The sequence below is a fragment of the Scyliorhinus canicula genome, chromosome 9, assembly GCF_902713615.1.
Source record: "Scyliorhinus canicula chromosome 9, sScyCan1.1, whole genome shotgun sequence".
Classification (NCBI taxonomy): domain Eukaryota; kingdom Metazoa; phylum Chordata; class Chondrichthyes; order Carcharhiniformes; family Scyliorhinidae; genus Scyliorhinus; species Scyliorhinus canicula.
In genome coordinates, this window is record NC_052154.1 from 3305772 (window position 1) to 3326170 (window position 20399).

At 45.8% G+C, this 20399-nt stretch overlaps 1 protein-coding gene across 2 annotated transcripts in view; it reads right to left on the reverse strand.

Annotated features, from left to right (window-relative positions):
- The window catches only part of LOC119971062 (transcription initiation factor TFIID subunit 4-like), a 365388-nt gene that overhangs the window by 214313 nt on the left and 130676 nt on the right, over window positions 1–20399 (reverse strand). Inside the window, exon 12 of one of the 2 annotated variants that reach the window (XM_038806198.1) lies at window positions 18940–19070. The exons of the other annotated variant lie outside the window; for it this stretch is intronic. Within the exon in view, the coding sequence (XP_038662126.1) occupies window positions 18940–19070 (131 nt within the window). The remainder of the gene's footprint in view (window positions 1–18939; window positions 19071–20399) is intronic. 2 annotated transcript variants of the gene reach the window in all.

Consider the following 20399-nt stretch of genomic DNA (forward strand, 5'->3'; position numbering starts at 1 on the left):
GTGAGAGTCTTTTTCCTCGGATGGTAATGACCAACACGAGGGGACATAGCTTTAAATTGAGGGGTGATAGATATAGGACAGATGTCAGAGGCAGTTTCTTTACTCAGAGAGTAGTAGGGGTGTGGAACGCCCTGCCTGCAACAGTAGTAGACTCGCCAACTTTAAGGGCATTTAAGTGGTCACTGGATAGACATATGGATGAAAATGGAATAGTGTAGGTCAGATAGGCTTCAGATGGTTTCACAGGTCGGCGCAACATCGAGGGCCGAAGGGCCCGTACTGCGCTGTAGTGTTCTATGTTCTAGATGACTATGTGGGGGGTAGGATCAGTAAGTTTGCCGATGACAGAAAGGTTGGCCGGTTCATTAACAGTGAGGTTGAGTGTCCTGAGTTACAGGAAGATATCAACGGGATGGTCAAATGGGCAGAAACGTGGCAGATGAAATTTAACCCTGAAAAGTGTGATGTGGTACAAACTGGAAGAAGAAATTTAACAAGGAAGTGCTCAATGAATGGCCTGAGACTGGGAAGTTCCGGGGAACAAAGGGACCTTGGCGTGTTTGTAAATAGATCTCTGAAGGCAGAAGGGCAGGTTAATAGGGTGGTGAAAAAGGCACATAGGACACTCGCTTTTATCAACCGAGGCATAGATTACAAAAGCAGGGAGGTCATGATGGAGCTGTATAGACCTTTGGTGAGGCCACAGCTGGAGCACTGGGTGTAATTCTGGTCACCACATTATAGGAAGGATGTGATTGTACTGGAGGGGATGCAGAGGAGATTCACCAGGATGTTGCCTGGGATGGAACATTTCAGTTATAAAGAGAGGTTGGATAGGCTTGGGTTGTTTTCTCTGGAGCAAAGGCTGACCTGATTGAGGTGTGCAAGATCATGACGGAGCATGGACAGGGTGGATAGGGAGCAGCTGTTTCCCTTATTTGAAGGGTCAGTTACGACGGGACACAAGTTTAAGTTGTGGGGCAGGAGGTTTAGGGGGGATTTGAGGAATAACACTTTTAACCAGAGGGTGGTGGTGGTCTGGAGCGCACTCCCTGGGAGGGGGGTAGAGGCGGGTTGCCTCACATCCTTCAAAAAGTACCTGGATGAGCACTTGGCAAGTTTTAACAATCAAAGCTATGTGCCAAGTGCTGGCAAATGGGATTAGGTCAGATAGAGGGAGAATTAAAAGGGGCGGAGGAGTTGCGCTGCTGTTTAGGGAGAATATCACAGCTGTACTGCGGGAGGACACCTCAGAGGGCAGCAAGGCTATATGGGTAGAGATCAGGAATAAGAAGGGTGCAGTCACAATGTTGGGGGTTTACTACAGGCCTCCCAACAGCCAGCAGGAGATAGAGGAACAGATAGTTTTTTGAAGAAAAAAGGGATTAAGGGTTATGGTGTTCAGGCCGGAAAGTGGAGCTGAGTCCACAAAAGATCAGCCATGATCTCATTGAATGGCGGAGCAGGCTCGAGGGGCCAGATGGCCTACTCCTGCTCCTAGTTCTTATGTTTTTATGTTCTTATAGGTAGACAGATTTTAGAAAGGAGTAAAAGTAATAGGGTTGTTGTGATGGGAAACTTTAACTTCCCCAATATTGACTGGGACTCACTTAGGGCTTGGATGGGGCAGAGTTTGTAAGGAGCATCCAGGAGGGATTCCTAAAACAATATGTGGATAGACCAACTAGGGAAGGGGTTGTACTGGACCTGGTATTGGGGAATGAGCCCGGCCAGGTGGTAGAAGTTTCAGTAGGGGAGCATTTCGGGAACAGTGAACACAATTCAGTCAGTTTCAAAGTGCTGGTGGACAAGGATAAGAGTGGTCCTAGGGTGAATGTGCTAAATTGGGGGAAGGCTAATTATAACAATATTAGACGGGAACTGAAGAACCTAGATTGGGGGCGGATGTTTGAGGATAAAGCAACATCTGACATGTGGGAGGCTTTCAAACGTCAGTTGAAAGGAATTCAGGACTGGCATGTTCCTGTGAGGAAGAAGGATAAATATGGCAAATTTCAGGGACCTTGGATAACGAGAGATATTGTAGGCCACGTCAAAAAGAAAAAGGAGGTATTTGTCAGGGCTAGAAGGCTGGGAACAGACAAAGCCAGTGTGGAATATAAGGAAAGTAGGAAGGAACTTAAGTAAGGCATCAAGAGAGCTAAAGGGGTCAGGAAAAGTCATTGGCAAATAGGGTTAAGGAAAATCCCAAGGCGTTTTACACGTACATAAAAAGCAAGAGGGTGGCCAGGGAAAGGGTTAGCCCACTGAAGGACAGGGGAGGGAATCTATATGTGGAGCCAGAGGAAATAGGCGAGGTACTAAATGAATACTTTGCATCAGTATTCACCAAAGAGAAGGAATTGGTGGATGTTGAGTCTGGAGAAGGGTGTGTAGATAGCTGGGTCACATTGAGATCCAAAAAGAAGAGGTGTTGGGCGTCTTGAAAAATCCCCAGGGCCTGATGGGATCTACCCCAGAATACTGAAGGAGGCAAGAGAGGAAATTACTAATGCCTTGACAGAAATCTTTGAATCCTCACTGTCTTCAGGTGATGTCCCGGAGGACTGGAAAATAGCCAATGCTGTTCCTTTGTTTACGAAGGGTAGCAAGGATAATCCAGGGAGCTACAGGCCGGTGAGCCTTACGTCAGTGGTAGGGAAATTACTGGAGACAATTCTTCGAGACAGGATCTACTCCCAGTTGGAAGCAAGCGGACGTATTAGCAAGAGGCAGCATGGTTTTGTGAAGGGGAGGTTGTGTCTCACTAACTTGATAGAGTTTTTCAAGGAGGTCGCAAAGATGATTGATGCAGGCAGGGCAGTGGATGTTGTCTATATGGACTTCAGTAAGGCCTTTGACAAGGTCCCTCATGGCAAACTGGTACAAAAGGTGAAGTCACATGGGATCAGAGGTAAGCTGGCAAGATGGATACAGAACTGGCTAGGTCATAGAAGGCAAGAGAGTAACAATGGAAGGGTGCTTTTCTGATTGGAGGGCTGTGACTAGTGGTGTTCCGTAGGGATCAGTGCTGGACCTTTGCTGTTCGTAGTATATATAAATGAGTTGGAGGAAAATATAACTGGTCTGATTAGTAAGTTTGCAGACGACACAAAGGTTGATGGAATTGCGGATAGCGATGAGGACTGTCATAGGATACAGCAGGATTTAGATTGTTTGGAGACTTGGGCGGAGAGATGGCAGATGGAGTTTAATCCGGACAAATGTGAGGTAATGCATTTTGGAAGGTCTAATGCAGGTAGGGAATATACAGTGAATGGTAGAACCCTCAAGAGTATTGACAGTAAAGAGATCTAGGTGTACAGGTCCACAGGTCACTGAAAGGGGCAACATAGGTGGAGAAAGTGGTCAAGAAGGCATACGGCATGCTTGCCTTCATTGGCCGGGGCATTGAGTATAGAAATTGCCAAGTCATTTTGCAGCATTATAGAACCTTAGTTAGGCCACACTTGGAGTATAGTGTTCAATTCTGTGTCCACACTACCAGAAGGATGTGGAGGATTTAGAGAGGGTGCAGAAGAGATTTATCAAGATGTTGCCTGGTATGGAGGGCATTAGCTATGAGGAGAGGTTGAATAAACTTGGTTTGTTCTCACTGGAACGACGGAGGTTGAGGGGCGATCTGATAGAGGTCTACAAAATTATATGGGGCATAGACAGAGTGGATAGTCAGAGGCTTTTTCCCACGATGTGGCGATGCCGGCGTTGGACTGGGGTGAGCACAGGAAGAGGTCTTACAACACCAGGTTAAAGTCCAACATGTTTGTTTCAAACACTAGCTTTCAGAGCACTGCTCCTTCCTCTTACCTCTCCATTCACCTGAGGAAGGAGCAGTGCTCAGAAAGCTCGTGTTTGAAACGAACATGTTGGACTTTAACCTGGTGTTGTAAGACTTCTTACTTTTTCCCACGGTAGAGGGGTCAATTACTAGGGGGCATAGGTTTAGAGGAGATGGATGAGGCAAGTTTTTTTACACAGAGGATAGTGGGTGTCTGGAACTCGCTGCCGGAGGAGGTGGTGGAAGCAGGGACGATAGTGACATTTAAGGGGCATCTTGACAAATACATGAATAGGATGGGAATAGAGGGATACGGACTCCGGAAGTGTCGAAGATTTTAGTTTTGACGGGCAACATGGTCGGCACAGGCTTGGAGGGCCAAAGAGCCTGTTCCTGTGCTGTACTTTTCTTTGTTCTTTGATGCGTCGGTGCAGACTATTCTGTGATTCTGATTCTGTGATTCTGAGTTCACGAGACACAGCAGTACAGCAAGATAAATATTATTTTAAGTTGTTGGCACTTAAATGTTGCTTAAAGGTACTCAGTACTCAGTGCGAGAGGTTACTCAAATGGTAACCGCACAGAAAATATTACATTACCACAACAAAACTGGCCTCAATCTCACACTGAGTGAATAATTGCACCAATCACAGGCTCCCAAAGACACAGAGATACATTCATATTTTTTTAAGGAGTTGCTACAAAATTGAGTTTGAGCGTTGTCTTTTTTATGCCTGTTTGTGCCCTTCAAACATAATGAAAGCTATTTGCAGTAGATTTGTACAAAGCACACTTCCCTTGAACAAATAAAACAAATTACATTGATTTAAACACATCACCCAGGGTGACAGTAAATTGTCTTTCGCCTGACCGGTACCTTCAGAAGACTGGTAGCATGAGCAAGCCTTCAGAAGAGGAGGTAAATTTGAAGACAAACTTACATTTCACTCAAAACACTTCACAGCCAATTGAGTGCTTTTCAAGCCTAGTCAGTTTCATGGAGGAAACACGGCCAATTTGCAAACAGCAAGCTCCCAAAAACGCCACAAGAACATAAGCAGCAGGAGCAAGATTGGGCCATGTGGCCTCCAGCCTGCTCTACAATTGAAGAAGAACATGGCTGGCTGATCTTCAGTGTTAACTCTCCCACTCAATCCCCTTCAAAAGTCTGTCAATCCACAGTTCTCTTGGGGGAATGAATTCTGAAGATTGGTAATGCTCCCAGAAGAAAGTTTTCCCCAGCTCTCTTTAATTGCAGCCCCCTCATCCTGACTTAATAAACTCGAGTTCAAGATTCTCCAGCAAGAGGAAGCAATCTCTTAGCATCTACCATGCCAAAGCTGTTACAAGGGAATCTCCTATCATTATTTTTAACTCCAGACGAGAGGCCCATTTCACCTAAACTTTTTCATAAGAGAGCCCTCTCATCCGAGTTCGCAATCTGCTGAATAAAAACAGAAATTACATCAGGGTACTCAGGTTCTAACGACAGGTCACAGAACTTAAATGTTATCTCTGTCTTTCTCTACAGATGCTGCCAGACCTGCTGAATATTTTCACCACTTTCTCTTTGTATTTCAGATTTCCAGCAGCTGCAGTAAATTTGCTTTTATGTCAATCCCGTGAGCAGCTCGGTTGCACCGTGGTTAGCATTCTTGCTTTACAGCTCCAGTGTCCCAGGTTCGATTCCCAGCTTGGATCACTGTCTGTGCGGAGTCTGCACGTTCTCCCCGAGTCTGCGTGGGTTTCCTCCGGGTGCTCCCGGAGACGTGCTGTTAGGTGAATTGGACATTCTGAATTCTGTGTCCCCCCCGAACAGGCGCCGGAGTGTGGCGACTGGGGGATTTTCATAGTAACTTCATTGCAGTATTAATGTAAGCCTACTTGCGACACTAATAAAGATTATTATTATTATATTAGGCCACCTTTGTCCATCTGATTTTTCCAGGCTATATGTAGATTAAAATCCCCCATGATTAGCCCCATACCTTTCTGAAAAGATCCCATTATCTGTTCCTTTACATTCATTCTGTCTTGTGTAGTTCCAATTCGGGGGCCTGTACACCAGTCCCAAGAATGACTCCTTGCCTTTATTTTTTCTCATCTTCATCCAAACTGTTTCTACTTCCTGGTTTCCTGAACTTCGGTCATCCCTCTCGACTGTTTTAAGGCTATCATTAATAAGCATAGCCACCCCTCCACCTTTTCAGAATCAATCAGGGCCACAGTGAAAATAGTGGGAATGGGACAAGTAATGTTGAAAAGACAAGCCTTAAGGCTTTGTGCTGTAATGCAAGGAGCATTCACAATAAAGTATGCAAATTAGTCGCGCAAACAGATGTAAACGGCTATGATACAATCGTGATCAGGGAGACGTGGCTGCAGGGTGATCAGGGATGGGAACATCCAGGGGTATTCAGCATCTAGTAAGGTCAGACAAAAAGGAAACGGCAGTGGTTAAATAGGAAATTAACGCAATAGTGAGGCAAGGTATTAGCTCCGACGATGTGGAATTTGTATGGGTTGACCTGAGAAACACGAAGGGTTAATTGGGGTTGTATATAGACCCCAAGCTGTGGTGATGTTGGGAATGGCATTAAACAGAAAATTAGAGACACAGGCAATAAAGGAAGATCTCTAATTATGGGTGACTAATCTGCATATAGATTAGACAAAATAAATTAGTCACAATACAGTAAAGGAGGAATTCCTGGAGTGTATACAGTGGTTTACTGGACCAAAACATTGAGGAACCAACTAGACAGCAGGCCATCCCAGACTGGGTATTGTGTAATGAGAAATGAATCACTGGCAATATAGTTGTGCAAGGCCCCTTGGGGATGAGTGACCATAACATGATAGAATTATTCATCAAATGGAGAGTGATATTATTGATTCTGAGACTAGGTTCCTGAATATAGTTGGCTATGATGGACTGGGAAACGTTACTTAAAGGGATGATGGTGGACAGGCAATGGCAAACATTTATAGGGCGGCACGGTAGCACAGTGGTTAGCATTGTTGCTTCACAGCACCAGGGTCCCAGGTTCGATTCCCGGCTTGGGTCACTGTCTGTGCGGAGTCTGCACGTTCTCCCCATGTCTGTGTGGGTTTCCTCCGGGTGCTCCGGTTTCCTCCCACAAGTCCCGAAAGACGTGCTGTTAGGTGAATTGGACATTCTGAATTCTCCCTCAGCGTACCCGAACAGGCGCCGGAATGTGGCGTCTAGGGGCTTTTCACAGTAACTTCATTGCAGTGTAATGCAAGCCTATTCGTGACAATAATTAAGATTATTTATTATTATTATTTATTAAAGGGTGCATGGGTGAACTGCAGCAATTGTTTAAACCTGTCTGGCGCAAAAGTACAATGGGAAAGATGACAAAACCATGGCTCACAAGGGAAATTAGAGATAGTATTTGATCCAAGGAAGAGGCATACAGATTGACCAGAAAAAACAACAGACCCAAGGATTCGGAGTAGTTTAGAATTCAGCAAAAAAGAATCAAGGGGAAGAGAGTATGAGCGCAGGCTTGCAGGGAACATAACAACTGAATGTATAAGTTTCTATAGGTATGTGAAGAGAAAAAGATTGGTGAAGACAAACGTACCTATAGAAACTTATACATTCAGTTGTGTCAGAAAACCGTTTTCTATCCTTTGAGATAGACTACCCCCAAACCTCATTCAAATAATTTTACATGCTAACCTCTTGTGTGGAGCTTTGTCGAAAGCCTTCTGAAAGTCCAAATAAACCACATCCACTGTCTCCTCCTCATAAACTCTTATTAGTTACATCCTCAAAGAATTACAGTCGATTTGTCAAGCATGATTTCCTTTTTGCAAATCCGTGCTGACTGTTTTCAAAGTGCGATGCTATAAAATCTTTGATAATGCATTCTGGAACCTTCCCCACCACTGACGCTATGTTGACTGGTCTATAATTCCCTGTTCTCTCTTTACCTTTCTTTATAAATAGTGGAGTTACATTTGCTAACCATCAATCTGTAGAATGTTGAAAGATGACCATCAATTCATCCACTTTTTTCTAGGGCCACTTCCTTAAGAACTCTGGGATGCAGATTATCTGGTCCTGGGGATTTATCAGCCTTCAAGACCATCAATTTCCCTACTATAATTTCTCTACTAACACTGATTTCCTTCATTTCCTCCACCTCACTATATCCTGTATTCCCCAACATTTCTGGTATGCTATTTGTGTCTTCCTTTGTGAAGATAGAACCAAAGTATGTATTTAGTTGTTCAGCCATTTCTTTGTCCCCATTATAAATCCCCCTTTTTCTGACTGTAAGGGCACATCCTGCCTACTGGGCATGTAGCTGGGGGTCTCCAGTCCCCTTGAAGACCCCCATGAATGCCATTCTGTCTGGTACACTTTTGTGGGGACCAGTACCATGCGGCGCTCGCCTGAGTCCCTGAGGCAAAGGGATTGAATCCCAAAGACTCAGGTACCTTGGGAATCTGTACATTAGAGTGGGGCTAGCTACTTTGCTCAAATATGCAGATTTGATAAAAAGTGACCCCGCGCAAAACCTTGCAAACATCTCGCGAGATCGTGTAGAATCTCACGAGGCGTTGTGAGCCGGGTAGATCCTAGGAGCGGGGTCTCCCGGCTTTCAACGGCCACGCTGCGCCGTAGCGAGATGCTTTTCCAACACAGCATGACCGGAGGATCACGTCCTGTATGTTTTTATGAAGGAGTTAGATATAGCTCTTGGGGCTAAAGGGATCCAGGGATATGGGGGTAAACGGGGGTAGGTTGCTGAGCTGGAGAATGAGTTTCGATCATAGTGAATGGTGCTCCAGACTCAAAGGGATGAATGCCTTCGATGTTTCTATCTTCCTGTCCTTCCAAAAAGCCATGTGCTCTTCAATATTCAAGGCCAACCTGTGTCAATATTCAGGGCCCAACCTGTGTCAATATTCAGGGCCCAACCTGTGTCAATATTCAGGGCCCAACCTGTGTCAATATTCAGGGCCCAACCTGTGTCAATATTCAGGGCCCAACCTGTGTCAATATTCAGGGCCCAACCTGTGTCAATATTCAGGGCCCAACCTGTGTCAATATTCAGGGCACAACGGTGTCTTCCCACCATAGATACAGAGAAGATAGGAGCAGGTAGCCTTTTGGCCCTTCGAGGCAGCTCCGCCATTCATCACCATCATGGCTGACCATCCAACTCAATAGCCTAATCTGCTTTCTCCCCATAGCCTTTGATCCCATTCTCCCCAAGTGCTGTCTCTTGAATATATTCAAAGTTTTAGCATCAACTACTTCCTGCGGTAATGAATTCCACAAGCTCACCACTCTGTGTGAAGGGATGTCTCCTTATCTCTGTCCGACATGGTTTACCCTGAATCCTCAAACTGTGACCCCTGGTTCTGGACACACCCATCATTGGTAACATCTTCCCTGCATCTACCCTGTCTCTGGAATAGTTGTCAGAACGTACTTATTTATTTCTATTTGCACAGACAGTTCATGTTTTGTTTTGAATGTTACGTGCATTCAGATACAGAACCTTATGTTTTGTCCTTTTATTATTTTTGTAACCACTAACTTTTGACTACTGATCTACCTTTAATGTGGAGATGCCGGCGTCGGACTGGGGTGGGCACATTAAGAAGTCTTACAACACCAGGTTAAAGTCCAACAGGTTTGTTTCAAACACTAGCTTTCGGAGCGCAGCTCCTTCCTCATTCACCTGGGGCTGGTTTAGCACACTGGGCTAAATCGCTGGCTTTGAAAGCAGACCAAGGCAGGCCAGCAGCGCGGTTCAATTCCCGTACCAGCCTCCCCGAACAGGCGCTGGAATGTGGCGACTAGGGGCTTTTCACAGTAACTTCATTGAAGCCTACTCGTGACAATAAGCAATTTTCATTTCATTCATTTTATTAGTGTTTGAAACAAACATGTTGGACTTTAACCTGGTGATCTACCTTTAGATTTGGAATGTCTATTCCTTCCTGTCATGTTCTGTTCATAGTTTCCAATAATAATACCGTTCTCTCTTGCCTTGTCTCTACCCTTTGGTTTACCATCTCCCAAAATTTGATCCCTGCTACTTCCCTAGTTATGTGCCTCGCTTGAACATCGGTCATTCAGCCCATCGTGTCTGCACCAGCTCTCCAAATGACCATCTAACCTCCTACCCTTCTCCCTCTACACATTATTTCTTCTCAAATCATCTACCTGCCCCTGGAATGCGTTGATTGAATCTGTCTCCACTCACAGACAGTACATTCCAGACCCTAACCACTCGCTGTGTGAATCTGCCTCCACCACACTCACAGACAGTACATTCCGGATCCTAACCACTCGCTGTGTGAATCTGCCTCCACCACACTCACAGACAGTACATTCCAGATCCTAACCACTCTCTGTGAATCTGCCTCCACCACACTCACAGACAGTACATTCCGGATCCTAACCACTCGCTGTGTGAATCTGTCTCCACCACACTCACAGACAGTACATTCCAGATCCTAACCACTCGCTGTGTGAATCTGCCTCCACCACACTCACAGACAGTACATTCCGGATCCTAACCACTCGCTGTGTGAATCTGCCTCCACCACACTCACAGACAGTACATTCCAGATCCTAACCACTCCCTGTGAATCTGCCTCCACCACACTCACAGACAGTACATTCCGGATCCTAACCACTCGCTGTGTGAATCTGTCTCCACCACACTCACAGACAGTACATTCCAGATCCTAACCACTCGCTGTGTGAATCTGTCTCCACCACACTGACAGTACATTCCAGATCCTAACCACTCGCTGTGTGAATCTGTCTCCACCACACTCACAGACAGTACATTCCGGATCCTAACCACTCGCTGTGTGAATATGTCTCCACCACACTTACAGACAGTACATTCCAGATCCTAACCACTTGCTGTGTGAATCTGTCTCCACCACACTTACAGACAGTACATTCCAGATCCTAACCACTTGCTGTGTGAATCTGTCTCCACCACACTCACAGACAGTACATTCCGGATCCTAACCACTCGCTGTGTGAATATGTCTCCACCACACTTACAGACAGTACATTCCAGATCCTAACCACTCGCTGTGTGAATCTGCCTCCACCACACTCTGACAGTACATTCCTGACCCTAACCACTCGCTGTGTGAATCTGTCTCCACCACACTCACAGACAGTACATTCCAGACCCCAACCACTCGCTGTGTGATTCTGTCTCCACCACACTCACAGACAGTACATTCCAGATCCTAACCACTCGCTGTGTGAATCTGCCTCCACCACACTCACAGACAGTACATTCCAGATCCTAACCACTCACTGTGTGGAGGAGAATGCTGAGACCCAGGCTATTAGAATAGATGGCATTGAGGTGCGTAGGGAAGAAGTGTTGGCAATTCTGGACAAGGTGAGTCTGGGAAGCCAGGGAAGAGATTGCTGAGCCTTTGGCTTTGATTTTTATGTCATCATTGGCTACAGGAATAGTGCCAGAGGACTGGAGGATAGCAAATGTGGTCCCTTTGTTCAAGAAGGGGAGTAGAGATAAGCCCGGTAACTATAGGCCGCTGAGCCTCACGTCTGTTGTGGGTAAAGTCTTGGAGAGGATTATAAGAGATACGATTTATAATCATCTAGATAGGAATAATATGATTAGGGATAGTCAGATTGGTTTTGTGAAGGGTAGGTCATGCCTCACAAACCTTATCGAGTTCTTTGAGAAGGTGACTGAACAGGTAGACAAGAGTAGAGCAGTTGATGTGGTGTATATGGATTTCAGTAAAGCGTTTGATAAGGTTCCCCACGGTCGTCTATTGCAGAAAATACAGAGGCTGGGGATTGAGGGTGATTTAGAGATGTGGATCAGAAATTGGCTAGTTGAAAGAAGACAGAGGGTGGTGGTTGATGGCAAATGTTCAGAATGGAGTTCAGTTACGAGTGGCGTACCACAAGGATCTGTTCTGGGGCCGTTGCTGTTTGTCATTTTTATAAATGACCTAGAGGAGGGCACAGAAGGTTGGGTGAGTAAATTTGCAGACGACACTAAAATCGGTGGAATTGTAGACAGTGTGGAAGGATGTTCAGGTTACAGAGGGACATAGATAAGCTGCAGAGCTGGGCTGAGGGGTGGCAAATGGAGTTTAATGTAGAGAAGTGTGAGGTGATTCACTTTGGAAAGAATAACAGGAATGCGGAATATTTGGCTAATGGTAAAATTCTTAGCAGTGTGGATGAGCAGAGGGATCTCGGTGTCCATGTACATAGATCCCTGAAAGTTGCCACCCAGGTTGATAGGGTTGTGAAGAAGGCCTATGGTGTGTTGGCCTTTATTGGTAGAGGGATTGAGTTCCGGAGCCATGAGGTCATGTTGCAGCTGTACAAAACTCTGGTACGGCCGCATTTGGAGTATTGCGTACAGTTCTGGTCGCCTCATTATAGGAAGGACGTGGAAGCTTTGGAACGGGTGCAGAGGAGATTTACCAGGATGTTGCCTGGTATGGAGGGAAAATCTTATGAGGAAAGGCTGATGGACTTGAGGTTGTTTTCGTTAGAGAGAAGAAGGTTAAGAGGTGACTTAATAGAGGCATACAAAATGATCAGAGGGTTAGATAGGGTGGACAGTGAGAGCCTTCTCCCGCGGATGGAGGTGGCTAGCACGAGGGGACATAGCCTTAAATTGAGGGGTAATAGATATAGGACAGACGTCAGAGGTAGGTTTTTTACACAAAGAGTGGTGAGGCCGTGGAATGCCCTACCTGCAACAGTAGTGAACTCATCAACATTGAGGGCAGTTAAAAGTTTATTGGATAAGCATATGGATGATAATGGCATAGTGTAGGTTAGATGGCCTTTAGTTTTTGACTTCCCATGTCGGTGCAACATCGTGGGCCGAAGGGCCTGTACTGCGCTGTATCGTTCTATGTTCTATGTGTGAATCTGTCTCCACCACACTCTGACAGTACAGTCCACACCCTAACCACTCGCTGTGTGAATCTGCCTCCACCACACTCACAGACAGAACATTCCACATCCTAACCACTCGCTGTGTGAATCTGCCTCCACCACACTCACATACAGTACATCCCGGATCCTAACCACTCGCTGTGTGAATCTGCCTCCACCACACTCACATACAGTACATTCCAGACCCTAACCACTCGCTGTGTGAATCTGTCTCCACCACACTCACAGACAGTACATTCCAGACCCTAACCACTCGCTGTGTGAATCTGTCTCCACCACACTCACATACAGTGCATTCCAGACCCTAACCACTCTCTGTGTGAATCTGTCTCCACCACACTCACAGACAGTACATTCCAGACCCTAACCACTCGCTGTGTGAATCTGCCTCCACCACACTCACAGACAGTACATTCCACACCCTAACCACTCGCTGTGTGAATCTGTCTCCACCACACTCTGACAGTACATTCCAGACCCTAACCACTCACTGTGTGAATCTGCCTCCACCACACTCACAGACAGTACATTCCAGACCCTAACCACTCGCTGTGTGAATCTGTCTCCACCACACTCACATACAGTGCATTCCAGACCCTAACCACTCTCTGTGTGAATCTGTCTCCACCACACTCACAGACAGTACATTCCAGACCCTAACCACTCGCTGTGTGAATCTGCCTCCACCACACTCACAGACAGTACATTCCACACCCTAACCACTCGCTGTGTGAATCTGCCTCCACCACACTCACAGACAGTACATTCCGGATCCTAACCACTCGCTGTGTGAATCTGTCTCCACCACATTCACAGACAGTACATTCCAGACCCTAACCACTCGCTGTGTGAATCTGCCTCCACCACACTGTCAGACAGTACATTCCAGACCCTAACCACTCGCTGTGTGAATCTGCCTCCACCACACTGTCAGACAGTACATTCCAGACCCTAACCACTCGCTGTGTGAATCTGTCTCCACCACACTCACAGACAGTACATTCCAGATCCTAACCACTCACTGTGTGAATCTGTCTCCACCACACTCACAGACAGTACATTCCAGACCCTAACCACTCGCTGTGTGAATCTGCCTCCACCACACTCACAGACAGTACATTCCAGGCCCTAACCACTTGCTGCGTATTGCTTTTACTCATTTATATTACTAATTAGTTTAAATCTGTGCCCTCTCGCTCTCATGTTTTCACAAGTGCGAACCGTTTCTCCCGATTTATTCAGTGAAGGCATTAGAGAAAGAATTTTTTTTAATTCTCCTATTCTATTTTCTCTGTTTATCAATATTTTGGGTAACTTTGCTGATGTTGAAAACTGTCCCAATGCTCAGATTTACTATTCTTTTTTTTATAAATTTTGAGTACCCAATTCATTTTTTTTCCAATGAAGAGGCAATTTAGCCTGGCCAATCCACCTACCCTGCACATCTTTGGGTTGTGGGGGTGAAACCCACCCAAACATGGGGAGAATGTGCAAACTCCACATAGACAGTGACCCAGAGCCGGGATTGAATCTGGGACCTCGGTGCCGTGAGGCAGCAGGGCTAACCCACTGCACCACCATGCAGATTTATTATTCTCTTTTGCAATGTCGTTGAACATCTGTGTTGGACTGCACTCCCATGATTCCATTCTGATCTACCTAATCACAGTCAGAATATCACTGGCAATGGATTCTCATGAAACCCCTGCACTATTACGTCTGATATCTCCCAAGGATCATAGAATCCCTACAGTGCAGAAGGAGGCCATTTGGCCCATCGTGTCTGCAGCGGCCCTCCAAAAGAGCACTCTACCTAGGCCCTATCCCCATAACCCCTTAACCCCACCTAACCTTTGGACACGAAGAGGAAATTTTAGCATGGCCAATCCCCCCATCCCACACTTTGGACTGTGGGAGAAAACGGAGCACCCAGAGGAAACCCATGCAGACATGGAGAGAATGTGCAAACTCCACACAGACAGTGACCAAAGCCAGAATTGAACCCTGGTCCCTGGAGCTGTGAGACAGTAGTGCTAACCGTTGTGCCGCCTTGGGACCCTTCAGTTTCTCACCTGAGGGCTGTCCCTTGGCAACAGCATCTAAAACACAGCGTCAATGTTCAAATGCATGTTGGCAACACAAAGGTCTACTTTATTACCACTTCTCTCAATTTGTCCAAAGACAGAATTCTTTGAGGTGGAAACGAGCAGGGTAAATGGAGAAGAACCAGTAGATAAGTGCGCATGATCTTTGGGGTAGTATATTAGCATGGGTAGACGATTGGCTAACGAAAGAGAGTTCGGATAAGAGGAGCATTTTCATTCGGCAACTGTAATGGTGGAGTGCCACAGGGATCAGCTCTGGGGACACAATTATTTACAATATATATTGGCTTGGACGCAGGAAGTGAATGCACTATTACCGAGTTTGTGAAAGACGCAAAAACAATTGTGAAGGCAACTGGTAATGATGACACAGAGGGATATAGGCAGTTTAGGTGAGTGGGCAAAAACTTGACAGGTGGAATATAATGTAGGAAAATGTGAATGGTTGCACTTTAGTAGGAAGAATAAAGGAGCTGAATGTTAAGAATAATAATCGCTTATTGTCACAAGTAGGCTTTAATGAAGTTACTGTGAAAAGCCCCTGTTATTTAAATGGAAAAAGGCTGCAGAAAGTTGCACCATAGAGGGATTTGGGTGTCCTTATGCATGAATCACAAAAAGCTAGCATGCAAGTTCAGCAGGTAATAAGGAAGTAAAATGGAATGTTGACTTTTATTTCAAAGGGAGTGGAGTATAAAAAATGGAGAAGTCCTGTTCAAACTATACAAGGCCACACCTGGAATACTGATTACAGATTGGTCCCCTTTTCTAAAAGAAGATATACTCCCATTGGAGGCAGTCCAGGGAAGGTTCACTAGGTTGATCCCGGGTAAGGAGGGATTTTCTTATGAGGAGATTTGGGCCTGTACTCATTGGGATTCAGAAAAATGAGGGGCGACCTTATTGTAACATATAGGATTCTCAGGGGCTTGAAGGGGTAGATGCTGAGTGGATGTGTCATCTTGTGGGAGAGTCTAGGACTAAAGGGCATAATCTGAATAACAAGTCACCCTTTTAAGAGAGAGATTAAGGGGAATTTATTCTCTCGGAAGAGAGTGAATCTGTGGAATGCTTTCCCACATAGAGCTGTAAAGGCTGGGTCGTTAAGTACGCTCAAGGCTGAGATAGACAAATTTTCAATCAGTAAGGAATCAAGGTTTATGGGAATAAGGTGGGAAAGCGGAGTTGAGGATTTTATCAGATCAACCATTATCTCATTGAGTGGCAGAGCAGATTCGATGGGCCGAATGGCCAACTTCGGCTCCTACGTCTGCAGAGAATAGTACTTATTCCTCTGACTATACTGTTCCCCAACATGACTAAATTACTTCCACTCCACCCACTTGAATGTTCCCCTATACCATGCTGGGTTTGTCAATGCACCTTGCAGACCTTCTGGGGCTCCTCCAGCCGTGTACCTCGGGTCCTCTTACCTTTCCTTTTGTTTTCTGAGATGTGGGTGTCACTGGCTACACCAGCATTTACTGCCTATCCCTAATTGTCTTCATGGTAGTTGTGGCGAGTCACCTTCTTGAACCACTGCAGTCCATGAGGTGTAGGTACACCCACAGCGCTGTTAGGGAGGAAATTCCAGGATTTTGCCCCAGCAACAGTGAAGGTACAGCGATATATTCCCAAGTTAGTAACGTGTGTGGCTTGGAGGGAAACATGCAGGTGATGATATTACCATGGACCAACTGTCCTTGTTCTTCTTGGAGGGAAAGGTTCAGAGCTTGTACAGTGCTGTGGAAGGAGCCTTCTTGGGTTGCTGCAGTGCTACAGTGGGTTGTTGTAGTCGCTACATGCTGCGGGAGTGAATGTTTAAGATGCTGGATGAGTGCCTGTTAACCTGGCTGCTTAGTTCTGGAAGGTGACATGCTTCCCCGGTGTTGTTGGAGTTGCACCCATCCAGACAAGTGGAGAACATTCCATCACATTCCTTGTGGACGGTGGGTAAGCTTTGGGGTGTCAGATCAGGAGTTCCTCACCACTGGAGTCTTAGCTCTTGAATTGCTCTTATGGCCACAGTATTTTAGATATACATCATAAATATTCAGGGCTGATCCAGTTAAGCTGGTCAATGTTCTCCCCCAGAACATTGAAGGCAGGGGATTCAGCGATGAAATGCCATTAATTGTCAAGAAGCCATGGGTTAGATTCTCTCTTGTTGGTCAGTGTCTGGCACTTGCATCGCGCGAATGTTACTTGTCGCTTATCTGCGAATGGTAACCAACACTGCAATAATCAGTGAATATCCTATATTCTGACTTTAAGATGAAGGTAATTGATGAAACTGTTGGAAATAGTCATACCTGAAATACTACCCTGGGTTCTCCTGTAATAAATGTCCTGGACCTGAAATGATCGGCCTCCTAAAATCACTGCTACCTGCCTTTGAGTATGACACCATTTGTCTCGGGCTCCTTGATACCACGTTTGGTATCTGCCTTGATGTCAAGGGCAGTCACTCTCACCTCGCCTTTTGTTCAGGAGGTCTGGAGCTGAGGGACTGGGCGCTAACTGAGCATGAACAAACAGATTTTGGTGAATAAGCACCGCTTGGCAGCACTGTCACCCACACTTTCCGTCACTTTGCTGGTAATTGAGAGCAGGCTGAGGAGGAAGGAATTGGTTGGATTGGATTTGTGCTGATCTTTGTGGACAGGACTAACCGGGCAATGTTTCACATTGCTGCCTCAATGCCGGTGTTGTAGTTGTGCTGAAACAGCTTGGCACAAGTCTTCAGTGATACAGCCAGGATGTTGTGAGGGCCAGGTGCCTTTGCTGTATCCAGTGTCTTTGGCCATTTCTTGATATCAAATGGAATAAATCGAATTGGCTGAAGACTGCAGCATCTATGATGCTGGGTCCTCAAAAGAAACCGGGATGGATCACCCACCTGGCACTTACGGCTGAAGACAGTTACACCTGTTTCGACCTTGCCTTTTGTACTGGCATGCTGGACTCCACCATCATGGAGGATGGGAATGTTTGTCGAGCTCCCTCTCCCCATTGTTTGATTTTCCAGGACTGAATGTGGCAGGACTGCAGAACTTTGATCTGATCCATTGGCTTTGAGATTGCTCAGCTCGGCCTATCGCAGGCTGCTTCACATGCATGTACTCCTGTACTGTATCTCAGTCGGCCATTTCAGAAGACAGTTAAGGGTGAAGTGCATTCCTGTGGGTCTGGAGTCACATGTAGGCCAGACCAGGTTCGGACAGGAGATTTCCTCCCTGTCAGACATCAATGAAGCAGATGGTTTTTACAACAATCTGACAATGAGACGAGCATTATATTCCAAATTTATTAAATATGAATGTTCTTAGCTGCCACAATAGGATTTGAATTCATATCTCCAGTGCACGAGTCCAGGCCTGTAAGATTACGAGCCAGTAACATTACCAAAAGGCTTCTGTTCCCTGCCCACCTTTCACATAGCCACACCTCTCCTTTCCTTGACTTCCAACCAGACCTAAACCACTTTGTAACACAAGCGCTGACAGTGCCTCCTGGAACACTGTCTCCACATCCCTGGTGCCACGTCTGCACCTCAGAATCAAGCTTAACAACCTGTTTTAAGTCCCTTGAGATGCAGACAGAGTGCAAATGTGATTGTCTGGGATCGCACTGGCCTGCACAAACTCCCGTATGATATCATCTGCAATTAAGTAATGAACAAGTGATGCTGTATAGATGGGCCAGCACACCAGGGAGAGTTTCCTTGCTTTATTTGACATCGCGCCACCGCATCTTTAATCTGAGAGGGAAAATTGGATTTAATCTTTGGGTTTAGTCTTAGTCGCAAAGACGTCACCTCCAACAGTGCTACACTGGGAACATCAGCCAAAGTAATGTGCAAAATTCTTTCAAGCCATATTACTCAGAGTGATATTGCGCCAGGCTGAGCCACGGCTGGCACTCTCAAACTCTGAATGGATTACTTCAAACCCGGAACAAACGGCACAGCAGCAGCTCAGCATCATGCGCACCAGTTTAAGTTAAGTCAAGCAGGGAGCAACACCCTCCTGGGGCACAGGACACCTGGCTCCACATACCTTGTGAGTTTCCATTCTGTGTTGTGCTATTGATGCCAGTTTTCCGATGACCATTTTTAACCGCTCCTGCGTTGCGAGTGAAATCGTGGTTACTATGTCAATGGGAGCGTCCGTAATTCCAAATCTTTTAGCTGCAAAACATTTTGTTTGACATATATTCTCACATTTTTTTTTTTAAACATTGGACTTTTTTTTCAACCAAATTGAAACGGTCAAAAAGATTTACTCGTCACCACCATGGTTTCCTCACAACTCACCCTTTCCTTCTCTCTTGCCGGGGATGTGCTTGACACTGGACCGGAGCCATGGTGCACCGCTGGTGCAAGGAAGGAACCGACAGCCACTCCTCATCCTATTGCCTCAAGCACGGAGACCAGACAATTTTCCACAGTAAACACAACATGCACTACTGATAAGGAAAGACGCTTCCACCTGGGCAGAAGGGAGACACTGGAGAGATTGCCAACTGAATTGAAATGCATGGCGGCCAGCTCATTCAACTCTGCAGCAGTGTCAGGACAAGTGGTCTATGCTGGTGCTTATGCTCCACACAAACCTACTTCCCACCTTATTTCACAGCACCCTATCAGCACAATTCTTTCCTTCCTCTTGCATATATCCAGCTTCCTTCAAACATATCGAATTGTCTCATCCACTCCATGTGGCAACAAATTCAAATTCTCACCAATCGAGGAGTGATCTACAGGTTTACCTGAAAAAAATAGGTGAACCCAATTTAAATCTGGGCATTAAATTGAATTTCAGGCCCCATCATGTTTCCCCTTTTGCTTCGTTCAAGGTAAGCAAAAACAAGGCTCTTTACAGCAGAACGAATGATGTGACAATAATATGCATGCAAAGGGAGGGAGGAATCTGGCACTCTGGGGTGTCAGAACGCAGCCTGGAACTCAAAATAGCAGAGGGGAAAGAGACCAGAAGCAGCATTGGGTGGCTCTGTCTCATTCGATATGTGACTCAGAAAGGAATTCAAACATGAGAAGAGCAGCACAGGGATCAGTCAGCGGTATGTTAACAGTGGGGCTGAGCCATGGTCCTGAAGAAAGGCAGAACAATTCTGCTTTACAAGATAATCAAACATCCAGAATTGTGTGGGATAAGGTTGCATAATTCGGGTCACAGATAATCCATTAATTAATGCACTTCTGCAATGAAGCTGAATTGCTCGCTTTTCGAGCACAAGATTGGTGTACAAACTATCAGCTGGGAGTTTTCAAAAGCAGGTTGACCGTTTACGTATTCGCTGTGTGTTGTTCGGTGAATTGGACATTCTGAATTCTCCCTCTGTGTACCCGAACAGGTGGCCGGAATGTGGCGACTAGGGGCTTTTCACAGTAACTTCATTGCAGTGTTAATGTAAGCCTACTTGTGACAATAAAGATTATTATTATCTAACACTCCTTCACAGTGGCTTGTTGCAAACAGGAATGCACTTCCTGAAA